The sequence below is a fragment of the Salvia hispanica genome, chromosome 6, assembly GCF_029641045.1.
Source record: "Salvia hispanica isolate PSC_SH4W2 chromosome 6, Shi_PSC_v1, whole genome shotgun sequence".
Classification (NCBI taxonomy): Eukaryota; Viridiplantae; Streptophyta; class Magnoliopsida; order Lamiales; family Lamiaceae; genus Salvia; species Salvia hispanica.
In genome coordinates, this window is record NC_142697.1 from 34,162,707 (window position 1) to 34,180,202 (window position 17,496).

General features: G+C 36.6%; 2 protein-coding genes and 1 pseudogene across 2 annotated transcripts; 1 reads left to right on the forward strand and 2 right to left on the reverse strand.

Moving 5' to 3' along the window:
- Window positions 1-9,528: 9,528 nt before the first annotated feature.
- LOC125206666 (glucan endo-1,3-beta-glucosidase, acidic-like) lies at window positions 9,529-13,919 on the forward strand (annotated as a pseudogene).
- Window positions 13,920-14,602: 683 nt separating this feature from the next.
- On the reverse strand, window positions 14,603-15,878 carry LOC148923666 (putative LRR receptor-like serine/threonine-protein kinase At3g47570). Its single transcript, XM_089060422.1, has 2 exons — window positions 15,293-15,878; window positions 14,603-15,203 (listed from the first exon to the last, which is right to left on the reverse strand). The coding sequence occupies exons 1-2, from the start codon at window positions 15,570-15,572 to the stop codon at window positions 14,830-14,832; spliced, it is 654 nt and encodes a 217-aa protein (XP_088916548.1). The 5' UTR covers window positions 15,573-15,878; the 3' UTR covers window positions 14,603-14,829.
- A 307-nt stretch (window positions 15,879-16,185) lies between these two features.
- On the reverse strand, window positions 16,186-17,496 carry LOC125206692 (putative F-box protein At3g10240). The gene has a single exon (XM_048105932.2). The coding sequence runs from the start codon at window positions 17,494-17,496 to the stop codon at window positions 16,186-16,188; it is 1,311 nt and encodes a 436-aa protein (XP_047961889.2).

The window sequence follows — 17,496 nt, forward strand, 5'->3', positions numbered from 1 at the left end:
TGATGGATCGAATCGAATCACTGCTTGAAGAAGAAATGGTAGAGCTGCGGCAGAAATCGGCAGAAATGGTAGAGCTGCGTACGCTTTGTGAATTGGTAATTAGGGTTTCTTCTCAATTCAATTTATTCTTTTTTTTTTTGCTTTTCAAATCCAATTAATTTTGTATTTTTTAAATTTGCTGGAAAGTGACCTTGATAAATTTGATAGAAAAAAAAACAACTTGATAAATTTGATAGAAAAATAAACAAACAAACACAGGATCTCCTGCATAAGGGGGAAGTAAGGGTAGTGTTGGCTCTGTGTTGTTGGTGGTGCACGAAGCTCGAACACTAGCATCGGACTTGTTAATGATACTGAACTTGACATTAGCTCCAACACGGCCTTCTGCAATCCTTTCCATACGCAATAGCCTCTCAACTTTGCCTCCTTCTAAAGAGCAAATAGAAACCATCACTCACCGTAACAATTGATATGGAGTAAAGACAATTCGACAAAAAAAATAACGAAAATATAGAAAAGCCGAACACAACAACTGCAACAAAAACTCAAAAGAAGAACCATACTCCGAAGAAACCCTAGACAATCCTATGAAGAAGCTTACTATATATACCATGATATACACTTTATTTTTCAAGATATCTAGCTAGGAGTATAAAGAGAAGCTATTTATAGGACTTCTACGAACACTATTCTAGGAAAGTAAGTCAACAAATAAATAAATAAGGAAACAAATCCTCAAATATAAAGTAATCTTCAACAAAATGAAAATAATCTCAAGAGATAATGAAGATCGCTAGCTTGATATCTGTAAAATCCATCAAGTCATTGTTTTATATTGTGAGCGTTCATTTTGCTCGGATCCAGATTCACCCGCACTGAATGATATAGAGAAAAGGCGGTTATCATAGGAGAGGCTCAAGACAATCTTCTGAAAAGGCCTACTAATCCTCTCACTAAGGCATATGGTTTGCACCGATTACATATGATCTTTTCCGGATGCCCCTCCTAACCTCCTAGTCTATCATTTTATGGCCTGTTCGGTACATGGAATTGAAATTGAATTAGAATACAATTCCGAATCCTTTGTATGGCAAAATGAAATAATTGATATGGATTTGAATTTTAAAAATTGCGCGAGAACAAGCACAATCATTAAATACACACACACATACACACTAAAAACACACTGCGCACGCGTGCACACACTACACAGTCATTAAAAACATACTACGCACACATACATGCACACACAACTCACTAAGTGGAGAGCCTAAACTTTTCTTTGAATCGAGCCAAAAATAGCATATCCGCCCCCTCCATGGAGTGTAGAACTCTATTTATTTTCAATAAATGTCATATAAAATGTAGTAACCCAATGGTTTGGTTGTTGGATTTTTAACTAAAAGGTCTAGGGTTCAACCCTCATTAAGAACAATATGTTTTCCATTCTTTATTTTATATTTTAAAATGAAAATACATATTTGCAGGCTAATAATACATGTTTATATTTTACTAACTAAGCTGGTGCTACTTAAATATTAATATAATATTATTTAATTTATTATTAAAAATAATGCTATTATATTTAATATTAATATTTAAATATTAAATTTATTAATATTTAAAATACTAATTTATTTTACCAATTCATATTTCTTCTTATTTTCAAAATAATACCTTTAAATACTTTATGAAATCTAAATCTAAACATTTACTACATTCCTTATATCACTTTTTTATATAATATTTACTATAGGGTTTGTGTTAAAATGACAACTCCTCTTAAAATGACAACGTGACAACGCTTGTACAGCAATATTATAAACGTTACACAGCAATATCCAACACGTTAGACAGCAATTTATAGATTGCTGTCTAACGTGTTGGATATTGCTGTTCAAGAAAAATTGCTGTTTAAAGGCCAGCATATTGCTGCCCGTCTTTTTTGGGGTTTTTTTTTTTTTTGCCACGTGTCAGCTTATTATTCGTCCACGTGTACAAATGATTGGCTAGGAATGGTGGTATGGTGTTATTTTAAGGGGTGGTGGCACCCTAACATGCCCCTTTACTATAGTTTTTAATGCATATATAGATTACAATAAATTTATATTTTAAAATGAATAATACATAGCAGGCTAATAGTACATGTTTATATTTACTAACTAAGCTAGTGCTACTTAAATATTACTCCCTTCGTCTCACTTAAGATGACACGTTTTCCTTTTTAGTTTGTCCCAACTAAGATGACACATTTCCTTTTTTGGTAACTTTCTTTTTCCAATAAATACACTCAACCACTTTTTTTCACTCATATTAAAATATTCATCTTTCTTTATTTCTTTACTTTAATACTTCCTCCCTCCTTCTCTTTCCAATTAAACACTTTAACCAATAACTCCTAAAATCCGGTGCCGGCTAAGCAATGTGTCATCTTAGCCTGGACGGAGTGAGTAATATAATATTATTTAATTTATTATTAAAAATAATGCTACGAAATTTAATATTTAATATTTAAATATTAAATTTATTAATATTTAAAATACTAAATTCTGCCCCCCCCCCACCTCCGGGGTCTGGATCCGCCATTACATACACTATACCTTTCACAATCAAGGACGGAACCACCAGCAGCCAAGGCCCCGCTACAGCGGGGGCTTGGCCGGTCCCAAAAACCTCTCACCTATGGTCTCCCTCCGCCCCGGCGCCGCGACGCCCTAGTATTGAATCCAAAATACTTACAGTAATCGGCGCACAAAATTTTAGGGAAGAAGATGATTTATAATTGGGCTACGAATCACGTAGTATTATTAGTTGTTGGGCCTTAACTTTTATCATATTTTTAGGACTATTTTCTAGTATTAAATTTTAACCAAGCCCAAGTGTAAACAATTACACCGTCGTCAAGCTGAGAAATTCTTTTTCACCAATTTTGTTCTTTTCTTTTTAATTTACTTTTTTTTCTCATTTTATTTTCATTTTTTCAATCACGAGTGGGAAACTTGTCACCAAATTGTCCAAATTTTAATTCTTAAAAGCATATAAAGTTTGCAAGCAAAATAATTTCTATCTCCTCACCATAAACTTAATGTTTCATGTTAAAATATTTAAAGTACGATGCACACTATATTCAGCGATTTAATAATCAGTTTTTTAGATTTCATTATTTTATTTTTTTCATGACGTAGAATCAATTAAAAGATGAATAACTAATTTACAACAACTATTTTAGTTTTGATTCTAATACATCTTTTTATAGATGTATTTTGATTTTAACGAAACAATAAATCGAATTATATACATAGTAGTACATTAACTATTTTTTAAATATTATTATTATTTTTAATATTGTAATAATATTATTATTTCATTAAATTTCAGCACCGGCTAAACATGTGTGTATGAGTGTGCATTTGTGCAGCGTGTGCGAATGTGTGTGTGTGAATGTGTGCAGAGTGCGTGTAAGAATGTGTGCGTTGTGTATAAATATGTGCAATGTATGTAATTTAATAAATATTTGGAACTCTACTATTTGGAAAGGAGGGGTTTCGGAATCGGAAAGAAGGGATTTGGCGAAATCGAGAGAGCCGAGGAGATTGCACCATGGTTTGCAAACGCATTTGCTGATTGCAATGCTTCGGAGAGGGAGGCGTGAGAGGATGTTAGTGGTGAGTTATGATGGTAGATTTGTGAAGAAATCACGCCGGCGCGATTGATGAATTGAATCACTGCTTGAAGCAGAAATGGTAGATTTGTACAGTAATCACGCCCCATTGATGGATTGAATCGAATCACTGCTTGAAGAAGAAATGGTAGTCGTGGCACAGCTGCGTATGCTTTCTGAAGTGGTAATCTGGGCTTCTCCTCAGTAGTATTTGTTCTTTTTTGTCTATTTAAATCCAATTAATTTTGTATTTATTTTCCTCAATAGTGGTAATTGGAATTTCATGGAATTAAATTAGAATTCAATTCCAAATTCACAAAATGAAATAATTGATATGGAATTGAATTTTAAAAATTGTGTGAGAACACACTACACACGTCGCGCAATCATTAAAATACACACACACATACTCACTAAAAACACACTATGCACGCGCATACTCACATACCACATCGCTAAAAACACACTACACACACATACATAACTCACTATATACGCTAATACGCACACTATACCACTCACAATACACACACTACATGCCATGTGTGTATGATTGTGCATGTGTCATGTGTGTTTTTCAAGGTGTGTGTTTGTGTGTGCACGCGCATGTGTGAGTGTGTGTGGATATGTGCTGTGTGTGAATATGTGTGTGCAGTGTGTGTAAGCAATGTGTATAATTTAATAAATATTTGCAATACAACTACTTTTGCTATAGAATTCAACTTATGGAATTGGAGGATTTGGAATTGTAATTTAATTCCAAATTAAAGAATTTTTGGATACCAAACACTGGATTTGGAATTGAAGATTTCAATTCTAATTCCACACCTCCAATTTCGTTTACCAAATGGAGCCTTATAGAAGTTTACATGATAGCCTAAATAAGTTAGTGTAAAAATTGTAATCTCACAAATTTTATTTTTTTCTACTTTCCAGATATTATTCTTAGTTAGTGTGAAAATTAAATTGAGAATGAAACATAGACGAACAATTGGAACGTACAAACCGATTCTGGGATTAAGAATCAAAGAATTTGGACAAGAAATACACCAAGAGCACAAGAATTACGTGGTTCGGTTCAAGAACTTACATCTAAGAAAAAGAGACTTTGATCTTTATTAATCACAGCTACACACATTACCTACAATTGAGCTCATTGCTGAGAACTAAACACTACTTCGAATCACAATCTGATTCGTCTCCCTCGCTTGAAAACTGATCATAGTAGGGAGAAAAAATGTCTACATATGATACGGAGTGAAAGGCGGAAGGACTGTATGCCCTCGATAATTGTCGGTATAAGTAGCATATTGCCCGGCAGGCATGATAATTTTGCAGAATAGTAACAGTAACAAGGACGTAAACTTAGAAGTCTGGTAATTCCACTATAGAACAACTATGTTGTAAAATATCGCAATGAATTTATTCGAATGAATAAATTAAACTGCGATTTCTATTTGACACAACAAGGCCAAACCCAAACACTAAACGACATAGAAGCCGAAAACTACATAGACAAACAAACCATCGACACGAACACATATATGTAGACTAAAGTTAAGGACTAAAACGATATCACATTCTCGAATCCAAAATTCTTGAGTGAGAGAAGGCTCGGATTAAAAATCAGGGCACAACCCTTCACATTTGCATCCTTAAACATATCGACGTGTTGAAGAGTTCTTGTCTTGTTGGAGTAGTAGAACAGATAAGAATTGTCCACCAACATCAAAACGTCACCATCTTTAAAAAGTTTAATTGCTTCAATAGATAAATAATGCCTAGGAAAGTAGAAACCGAAACCATTAGTACTTATCTTGTACTCTATGGTCCAAGATTCATCGACTTGGTATTCCTTCATCATCCAAATGACAATTTCATAGTTGTAGAGTGTGTAGTAAGAATAAAACAGGCAGTCCTCAAGGCAGATAATTTCCCAATTCCAATTCCAGCCACAGGGAGAGAGAAGATGCTAAAACGTTTTGTTTCAAAGTCAAAACCACAAATCAAATTGATGCAGACACGAATCATATCCCATCCATTGGAGGTTGCCATTACATAACAAGCGTCCAACAGAATGAAATTTGAAGCCTGAAGCCGCGCCAGCTTCAAGGCGCCTCCATGTCTCTGTCCCGAGGGTGTATACATAGTGGGAGTCGAATTTGCCGAGCGCATTGATACAGACCACCTTATTTTGCTCACACCAAATCCAAATTGCAACACATGACCACGGGTGTCTTTCTCAGGGCAGCAAAGCTCGGTATACTCACGAGGGATCGGATTGCATATGTGAAGATGATTCCTTGATCTTGAGTACATAAGAAGCAATCCATTCACAGAGATACCTCTTAGTCCTTTGATGCCTTCCATTAGTCCTTTGATCTCCAAATCTGTGAGCGGGTGGCACTGAAGATCATGGCTCTCCAAATCGTGCACCTAGTTGACTCGGTTGATTTTAAGCGAACTAGGATGGGTGGGGTTTTGATTTTGGATTTGACGAAATCGTCGGACTGCTAAAGATCGCACCATGGTTTGCAAACGCATTTGCTGATTGCAAGGCTTCCGGTAGAGAGGCGTGAGAGGATGTTGGTGGTGAGTTCCGATGGTAGATTTGTGAAGTAATCAGCCTCCATTAATGGTGCAAATCAAGAGAAGACGAAGCGGCTGCGTATATTTTGTGAATTAAGAATTAGAGTTCTTCCCATCACTTTTTATATTATTTTATTTATTTATTAGCTAATTTACTTTTTCTAAAAATTAATATTATATATTCCATTCATTCTAATTCAAGACAAAAATTATTTTTTGAAATCGTTTGATTAATGTTACATGTGCTTGTAACCGTGACCTATTTTGAAATTGTTCGATTGTTACGTGTGCTTGTAATTTGAGGTCATATATATTTATTTTTTATTCCATTGTATTTTTTCTAAAAGAGATTCAATTATTTGATAAAAAAATAAAATATTTTATTTTTAATGAGGTAGAAGGATTTTATAAAAGTGCGTGTCGTGTGGGACACATATATCAATAGCTTTTCTAACCATTTTTTCTTTATATTTTTTTAAATCCATGTTGTGACTAAAGTGAAAAAATTTTTAAATCCATATTGTGACTAAAGTGAAAAATTATTGGAGAACGGCGGGAGTATTATTTTAAATATAGCTATAGATTCGAGCATATGTATTTCAACGACTAGTCCAATAATTTGGTGTATGTAGTTCATCAATTTAGATTTCAAATTATTTCGATTTCATTTTTCTAATATAGTTTATTTGTCTAAATTTCATAAAGTTGTGACATGACTTACCTTCTGTTATTTATCACTTATTCCATGACTCATCTATTGAGTTATGAAACTTTTGTTTTGTTTTCTTTTCTTTTTCAGATACCTCAATAAAACACGAACCCCACTCCCGATTTTCTCTCTTTCCCAACGTGAAAAACAGCCTCACATGTTAATAAATTAAATAGACTCTTCTTCTTAATATGCTAATTTTTTATATTATTACCTGTTAAAAACTTTTCATATTTAGACTTTATTTAATTTTGTGGGACAAATGATAATACTAGTCTAATTTTTGGGGATGAGTGGATTAAATAGGTCCTTGACTAGATATCTTGAAAAAAAAAAAAATTTGGGATGGTATAATTTATAAACCATATTTCTCTTCTTTTTTTTTTTTTTTTTTTTTGTTGAGACCATATTTCTCTTTTGATGATTATTAAGTCTATTGAGAGGATTGTGTCATGCTTTTAGGAGAATTGTTCCTCTTTAAATTTTAGTTTTAGCATGGACTTCCATTTTCTCTTTTTTGTTATTTTTCGTGTTCACTGCCTTTAATCCTGTTTTCGCACTAATCAATAAATGGACCAGTTCAACGTTATCCATCTATAAAGTTTTAGTGTAACTATCTATCTAAATTTTTATTCAGAATAATGATTGGAGAGACTAAGATTAATAATATTATTTGTATGCCTTTGTCATTAAAACTCTTTCAAATTCATTTAAGTTATTTTACTTTATTGTAGTACTCCCTCCGTTCCATAGTAATGGAGGCAAAACTTTTTGGTATGGAGATTAAGAAAAATTTTGTTAGGTGAGTTATGTAAAGAGAGAATAAAGTGGAAAATGAAAAGAGTAGAGAAATGTAGAAAGAAAAAAGTAAGAGAGAATAAAGTAGGTGTGGAAAAATATGTTGACTTTTACTAAAAAGGGAAATGACTCTATTACTATGGAACGGACGGAAATGAAAAAACGCCCCTATTACTATGGAACGGAGGGAGTAATATACTTCATGTAAAAGAAATTAATATATAACCTATAAAGTATCATCGTGCATTGCATGTTCCAATAATTAAATGGTGAACAAAATGAACTGAATAATCCAAAGCACTTATTCTTCTCTAAAATATTTCATGATGATTAGCATCCTTTACACTTAACATCAGTCATTATATTTTAATATATATATATAATATATATTATATTCCACTATTTCAGAATATAAGAATAATACATTCTTATTCCAAAAAGGAGGACCAACATATATTAATCATCGATAGCTATTTTAAAGCATCCACTATTTAATACATTTTCGTGTTTTTTCTCCTTTAAAATATGGACTCTTATGCAGGGACCTAATGAGAAGTATGATTGGTCTAAGGAATTTTAGAAAAATTTTGTGGGTGATTTTGTATTTAACATATCACCTTTTTATATAAAATATATTTCTAGTTCATAAATAAATAATCCAATAATTGAACCTTTTTTATCTGTATATTTATATTTCGAGACAAATACAGTAAAATTTCATCTCCTATAATGACGGAGTCATATGGCTTTAGTGGGCCTTTTTTGAGGGTGTATAAGTAAATTTGTATATTTTTTTAATAGTATAAAACAACACAAACCCAAAGGCACAATTCTCACCTCTAGCTGATAGATGAATTAATAATCAAAGCTTAGAAGTTAAAACTAATAAGGAAACATGTATGGTGTGTGTGTAAGTTGGTCTATGATTCCAGTAGAGTGGTTGATATCCGAAGGTCAAATGTCTTGGGTCTCAGTCTACTATAATGAAGATTTTAAATTTCTATGGATTTACCTATGTAATTAAACATGTTATCTCTCTCGTTGGGCATATAATTGAGTTGGAGTTCATATACTATATACTTATCAATTTTTCATTAAGAAAATTTTATATTTACGTATCAATTTAATCCGACAAATGTTACTTTAAACACATGTTAAAGTTGGCTTATGCTTATTTGAATTTGCTCTTTTACTTTTTACCAGGTGATAAGGGGCCACTAATCAGAACACTACTTTCTTCTTTAGGCAAGTATAGATAATGTATAAAGTTTTATACCATTTTAAAGTTAGAAGCACATTACTCTCTTCTTTAGTTAAGTGGAGATAATATATAAAAGGTCTTGGTCGGGTCCGGCCGCACCATACATCCGGGCTGGCTACATTTCTTATTTATTTAATTATTTTTAATCAATTGGTAAATATATTTTCAACGAAAGAAACATAAATTTGAATTAATGATTATTAAATGTTAAACAGGAATTCATGGATTTTTGGGGTTGGAAGCGTTTAACCGTTGATTAAAATTCCCAAAATATTGGGAGAGAAAAAAATATAGATGGAAGTGCATTTTCATTGACCCTAGCTCTATCGAAATAACAATCAAAATAACAAATAACCTAACACTTAATATACTCTTAAGTCTTGATCATTCTCCAAAACTTAGTATTGATATAATGATAATTTAGATAATAGTACATTTAATTGGAGAGATTAATACATCTTAATTGAATAATAGGACAGATGCATCGTGCATCTAGATTCCTATATCTAAATGGCTGCAACCGACAATCATTTTAAGCTTACAATGCTCCTATTTGGATTGCTCTTCGTCACCTCTCTTCATTTCACAGGACCAGTGATCAATTGCTCAAATTATTTACTCGCTCCGTCCCGAATAATTCAGGTCACTTTGACTGGGCACGGGTTTTAAGAATTGTAATGAAAAGTGGGTTGAAAAAGTTAGTGGAATGTGGGTCCTACCTTTATATATTAGTTTTATAATAAAATGTGAGTAGGAATGGGTTAGTGGAATATGGGATCCACTACCAAAAATGGTACTCCCTCCGTTCCTTCATAGTTGAGTCATTTTTCCATTTCAGAAAGTTCCCTCATAGTTGAGTTATTTTCATATATAGTAACTTTTTCCTCTTTGTTACTTTACTCTCTGTTATTTTATTCTCTCTATTTTATTCACTTTTTACTTTATTTTCTTTACCTTTTTCTCTTTCTTACTTTTTTTTATCTATTTATTTAACACACTCAACATTCATTTCCGCCTCAACTATGAGGGAACGGAGGGAGTAAAAGTGAAGTGAGACAAATTATGTGGGATGGACCGAAATGGAAACTGAGACGAATTATCCGGGACGGAGGGAGTATATCTTATCGTTAATTCTAACACACAAACACTAGTGTAGTAGATGCACTTTGTCGAGCGTAAGTAATGCATTTGTTTCATATAACATAAGCATAAATTTTGTTAGGACTGAGTCATGATCCTTGCTTTGCAATATTGAATGAATAGCAGGATCAAAACTCAGTCCCAACGAAAATTGCTTCAACTATGTTGCATGAAACACATATGGTCAACCAATGTTGACTCGTTAGAAAGTCTTACGTAAGTATAATGACAGTATCTTTGTTGTTTGTGTTTCGTGCAACATAACCTTAAAACTTGTTAGGACTAAGTTTTGATTCTGCATTGGCAGGATCGAAAACTGGCCCGACAAAATCCTTGCTTAGTTATGTTGCACGAAACACATGTATATGTATTTAACCTAGTCTTACACAAGTAGAATTATGTAGCTGGCCAGGTTGGCACTTTGTTCGGAAGGCTGGGCACCAACGTGCCCGGCCCGGCCGCAACGGTGCCCCTGTACCAGCAGAACAACATCCGCCGGATGCGTCTCTTCGACCCCCACGCCCCGACTCTTCGCGCCCTCAGCGGCACCAACATCCGCCTCATGATGGGCGTCTCCCACTCCGACCTCTGCGATCTCTCTAACTGCCCCCAGGCGGCGACCTCCTGGGTCCGCCAGAACATACTCCGCTTCCCGAATGTCACGTTCCGCTACATCATCGCCGGGAACGAGATCGACCCCAATTCTGAACTGGGGTCGTTCGTGTTCCCGGCGATGCAGAACATGTACCGCGTGACCCGCGCGGCCGGGCAGGGTGGTCGCGTCCAAGTCTCGACGTCCATCCATATAAGCCTCCTGAGACGGTGCAGCCCGCCCCAGGCGGCCGCGTTCAAGTGCAGCGTGAACTGGTTCATCCGCCCGATCCTCGAGTTCTTGAGGGAAACCCGAGCCCCGATGCATATCAATATATTCCCCTTCAACGCCTACATCAACGACCGGAGGAACATCAACCTCTCCTTCGCCCTTCTGCAGCCCAACAGCGGTGTCGTTCTCGGCGGCGTCTACTACGACAACCTCTTCTACGTGATCCACGACGCCTTCATTGCCGCCATGACCAAAATCCTTGCGGCAGCATCGCCATTATCCCTTCAACAAACACATGAAATGCAGTCTGGAATGCAGGTTAATTAAGGGAACGACTGGTATTCCATCAGGTGGGGAAAATGTGATACGAGTATATGTACAAGATATTCTCATATCTCTTTTATTTAATATATTATTGTTAGCATATACTACCTCTGTCCCTGAAAATTTGATACATATTACCATTTCGGTCTGTCCCTGAAAATTGGATACATTTCACTTTTATCATTTTTGGTAGTGGACCCCATATTCCACTAACTTATTCCTACTCACATTTTATTATAAAACTAATACTTTAAAAGTAGGACCCACATCCCACCAACTTTTTCAACTCACTTTCCATTACATTTCTTAAAATCCGTGTTGGGTCAAAGTGTAGCAAATTTTGGTGGACGGAGGTAGTATTTCTTATTTCTTGATCATTAAGTTAGGTTATTAATTAGTAGTATAACTTAGAGTCTCTGTTATCATTGGAGGGAATCATTCAAGAAATACAATTATCTTTTTATTGTCTTTTACTTTTACGTCTCTTTCATTCTTGCAAATTTATCATTCCAAAACCTAAAGGACGGCGGCTGCTCGACGGAGAAAACCTCCGCAAACGATCCTCCCCCTTCGGAAACTCTTGCCGGACGCACAGATACGATCACAATCGTATCATCTGGTGCTTTCATTGAGAGTTAATTGTCGTAAAACCCCAATATTGGGTATGATTCAATGGAGTTAATTGTCGATGATAGTGATGAATCAGTAAAATCTTGTTCGAGTCCTGCAATTGATCGATTGACTAACCGAGATCAAGTTGGAGTTGAAGAGGTGTTTTTAGAAGATGAAGAGAGTGATGGATTTCTGAAAGCTTCATCACTGTTCCCAATGTCTATGTGTATTCATAACCTTTGTTTTCGAGCTCATCGTGAGATACTAGGGTGCATTCAAATTGGGCTAGGTGTCTATGAAAAGATCTACTCTTTTGATGTAAGAGAAGCTGTGATTTCAAGCATACATGAGGTAGATGCAGGTGCTATCAATGTTGCTTCGCTTTCGACTAGGTGGTTGTGTGCAAAACAACGATCTTGTACATTCGATCTCGGAGGGTGTACCTCACCTAGCTTTGATCGTAATGGGAAGAAGATTGAAGCTTTGATTAGATCGAATACATCGACAGTTCAGACACATAGTCATGCACAACAAGGTAACGATTTTGCAGGTGCACATGAAACAAAGGATCCAAATGCAAGGAGTGGTTTTGTAATCATCATGAGTGCAAATGGAAAAATATATCAGCCAAAGGCTCATGGTGTTTTGATGGTTCTCTCCACATTTATCAGTGGTATAAGTAAGTATCTCTCTACTAATCTTCGAAACACTCAATCAGTTACTTTTGGGGTAGAAAGTGCACTGATGGATATATCATGGTTTACATATGTCACTTCCATTGGAGGAGACATTGATGTCCTTTGTAATCCACGGTAATTTCCTCGTTGTGTTGGTACATTTTGCCATAACTAATGCAGTTGAAGAGGTGGCTGATTCAGAAAGTCAGATTGTAGTAGCTTCAAAAAATTTGATTTCTAGTGGAAAAGTGGAGGCTCCTCTTGTTGACTTTCTTGGTAGAATTTCAGAGTTGGGTGTCTTTGCCGGGGGACTTATGACCCATCGATCTAAGAATTGTCCAAGGATTTCCAAAGTTGATCTATTCGTCATGGCTTCTTCATCAACGCGCTTTGTCGCTTCTTGGTTTCCACCTTGAGGACAAGGTGAATTTTAACCATGGGGGAGTTGATACGAGCATAATCCCTATGATTATCCCCATATCTATTACTCCCTCCGTCCCGGATAATTCGGGTCACTTTGACTGGGCACGGATTTTAAGAATTGTAATGAAAAGTGGGTTGAAAAAGTTAGTGGAATGTGGGTCCTACCTTTATATATTAGTTTTATAATAAAATGTGAGTAGGAATGAGTTAGTGGAATATGAGGTCCACTACCAAAAATGGTAAAAGTGAAATGGGACAAATTATGTGGGACGGACCGAAATGGAAAACTGGGACGAATTATCTGGGACGAAGGGAGTATTTAGTTAGTTATTGATTTCCTATATCTTTTCATATATTATTAGGATCTTTATTTTCTTGTTCCCTAAGCCAGAGTAGTCTTATAAATAGGAGATATTGTACTCTTCAATTCAATTCAAGAAATATCAAATCAATTTATCTTTTATTATTCTTTTATATTTTCTTCTTTATTTTTCTGCAAGTTTCTTCCACCGCCAAACCGTTGGCGTGTGAATATCGTAACTTCGACGGAGCAATCCTCTGCGACGGAATACTTCATCTCGGTGGCAGAACCACCTTATTCCACGATACGAGTTCATCTCGTATCAAAATGCGGCGCCTCCGCCGGAGGGAAGCATTCCGTTCGAGCGCAACACGATAACGCTCAGTGATGGACCGATCAACACGGTTAACAACGCGAGAACCTACATCAACAACTTGGTGCGCATAGTGAGGACTGGAACGCCGATGAGGCCCGGCCGGCCAATAGAGACGTACATATTTTCGATGTTCGATGAGAATCTGAGGCTCGGACCGGACTACGAGAGGATTTCGGGATCTTCCATCCGAATGGCCAGCCGAAGTTCACGTTTCGATTCCGGTGATATCTTGCCATCTATGGTGGTGGTGGTGTGAACGAGTTTGCAGTGTGTGTATCGTGAGTGCAATAGGATATCCATATCCTACTATTATTGTAATTTCAAGTCCGATGATGGATTATATCTCTTTATCTCTTCTCTTGCCTACCCACGTGATAGTAGTCCGATGTGTCATTCTGGCCCACACGTGAGGGGACGTGTTAAAACTCTCTATATCTTGTCCCACATCGACTTGGTGACGATCCTAGCTCACCTATATAAGTGTGGATAACCCTCCCCCTTATGAGGCCTTTTAAGGAGTGAATAGCCATTTCTAATAAGTTGATTGATTTAGTTGGATGTGTTGTGATTGAAAATGTGACATAAAAGTTTAACTTTAGTTGTGGTAATAATAATTCCAGTTGAGCAATAATAGCAATATTAGGAATTTAGGATATAAGATGTATTCCCAATTCCCATATATTTCCCCGTCCTAGCTTCACTTTTCCCATTTAAGTATGTTTCGTATTAAGAGTCTACTTTTACTTCTTTTTTTCTTTTTTTTTTTATCATAGTAGATCACACATTTTACTAACTTATTTAGCTCAAATTTTATTATAAGACTAATATATATATTATATTAAGTTTTTCAACCAATTTTCATTTACAATTTTTGAAATGTACCAAAAAGAAAATTGGCGTTCGGGACAGATCTGTGCCAACATACTAGACACTATACAACCCTTCAAATCCATAAATACACACAAAATCACTACTACTCCCTCCACACTATACAACCATTTGCAATCTATAAATACTCACAAAATTCACAAACTACTCCCTCCACAATATACAAACATACTTGCCACACCAAATACCTCGACACACAAACATACACAACATTATTATTTAACTAAAGCAAGTATTTAACAATCTATCACCTGCGATGCTTCTTCTGCATATCTTCCACTGTAAACTTTGCTTTGATCTTCTGTAGAGCAGCTACTACTTGCTTCATGTTGATTCTTTCATGTGGTAAAAAGGCCAAACATTTCATCGCCAGTTCAAAAACAGATGTCACACATTCTAACTTTGCAGAGAATTGTCCATCTTCTATTGATACCAAAACAGAGGCCACAACTACGCTTATTGCATTTTCGTTTAATGCTTTACCCACCCACTCCTTTATGCTCATTTCTCCATTGAACATATCATCTGTCGGTTTCTTGCTTGTAAACGTCTCCAACAACAGTATCCCATAATAACAGTATACATCTCCCATTGTAGATACCGTTCCTTCTGATCCAAACTCTACAAATTGTAATTCACACGTTCAACACCAATCAACATAATAACATAATAAGAAAGTGAAATTCAAGATTTTATAAATTACGCATCACCTGGTGCTGCATAACCAATAGTTCCCCTGGCTATAGTGTGAACTACAGCCTCGTCGTGGTCAAAGAGCTTGGCGATACCAAAGTCCCCAACATGAGCAGTCATATCTGCATCAAGCAACACATTGCTTGGCTTTATATCACAGTGAATGACAGGGTATGTATGGTCATGATGAAGATATTCCAAAGCTAACGCCACATCTATTGCTACTTGTAGTCTTTGCACCAGATCAAGACAATTCTTGTCCGAATGCAGCCATTTCTCCAAGCTTCCATTCGGCATATATGCAAGAATCAAAGGTTTGAATTCAGGGTTACTGCAACAACCAAGTATCTTCACCAAGTTTCTATGTCGAATAGTGCTCAATATATGACTCTCACTTTCAAAGATCCTGATGGCTCCTTCTACTTATAAGTTGAACACTTTCACCGCAACTTCTGTCCCATCTGCTAGTGTTGCTTTGAGGACTTTACCGATGCTTCCTTTACCAAGGAGATTTGTCTCACTAAAAGAACTTGTTCCCTGCTCTAGCCAATATTTTTCTAGCAATATCAAAATGTCACCATCTTTGGAAAGTTTAAATGGATAAAAACACCATTCAAAAACAATCCCAATCAAAATCGAAATCAAAACTAGCAGTACTTGCAATGCTAGATCAATGCATCAAGTAATAGTTGAATACTTCTCAGTTAATCAACAAATTTTATTCATGATCGTATCAAACAACACCAATTCGCCATCTAACGGTGGCATATAGTGCGTGTTGGGTTGACATGGATAAGGCCAAACCCAAACACCACACTGCAAAGAAACCTTCAACACAAACAGGACCAACTAACGACAAAACAACATTATGAACTAGAATGAGAGATTACATTCTCAATTCCAAAACTCTTTAGTGAGAGAAGGACAGAGTGAAAATCATGGCATAGGTGAGGTGATTCCGTACATCCACATCCTCGATCAAACGTAGATCTTCCTTGACCACACCGGGTAACCCCATCACACCGAGCTGTACATCAATCAACCCGAGCTGTTCAATGGTACCTGTCTTGTTGGAGTAGTGGATGAGCCACCTCATTCTGGAGTAGAAGTTAAAGTCTTCCGGCACCATCAACATCAAAACGTCACCATCATTGAAAACTTTGATAGGATAAACAGACCCTATCCCATAGTCAAAATTAACACCATAAGTGCTCAACCTGTACTCCATGGTCCAAGATTCCTCGTCTCGGTATTCCTTCATTGACCAGATGACAATTTCATTCTCCGGTGCATAAGAAACACACAGACAGTCGCTCAAAACACTCAACTCCACAGTTAGGCGCTCATCCACAGCGGCAGTAGGAGCAGAGAAGATGCTAAAACATTCTGTTTCAACGTCAAAACCACATATCAACAAGGGGCGAGTGGAGTCATACACGGTCCAATGGAGGTTTCCGTTACACACGACCCGTCCATCTAAATTGAATGCAAAACCAGAAGCAGCGCCCGCTTCAAGGCACCTCCATGTTCCCGTTCCGAGGGTGTATGCGTGATGAGCAGATCCATCGCGATTGATGCAGACGACCTTATATTCCCCACTAATTCGACTCACACCGAATCCAAAACTCAACTTAAATATATAGGAAATGGATTGTTTGGGGCTGAAGAGATTGATGCATTGACGAGTGAGAGGATTCCATATAAAAAGAGGGATGCTAGGATGCCCTAACTGTGAGTATACAAGCAACAATCCATTAGCTGCGATACCTACCATTGAATATGGGTTTGATTCTCCGGCTTCTCCGAGCTGAGTATAGAAATTTGTGAGCCGCTTGTAGTGAAGTTCAAGGAAAATTGGATTTGGAAATCGGCAATCGACTTCATCTTCTTCTTCATCTTCGTCTTCGGTTTGGAATTCGTGGAGATTTTGATTATGGTCTTCGCGTTCTTCATCATCGATTAGGACTTCCTCTTCGAGTTCGAAAAGTGTGCAGCGAGTTGAGCCAGACTCGTTGTAGAATATCGACGGCGTCAAGCAAGCAAGGTCGGGAGGGGTTTCGAAATCGGAAAGAAGGGATTTGGCGAAATCGAGAGAGCAGAGGAGATTGCGCCATGGTTTGCAGACGCATTTGCTGATTGCAAGGGTTCGGAGAGGGAGGCGTGAGAGGATGTTGGTGGTGAGCACTGATGGTAGATTTATGAAGAAATCACGCCTCCCCAT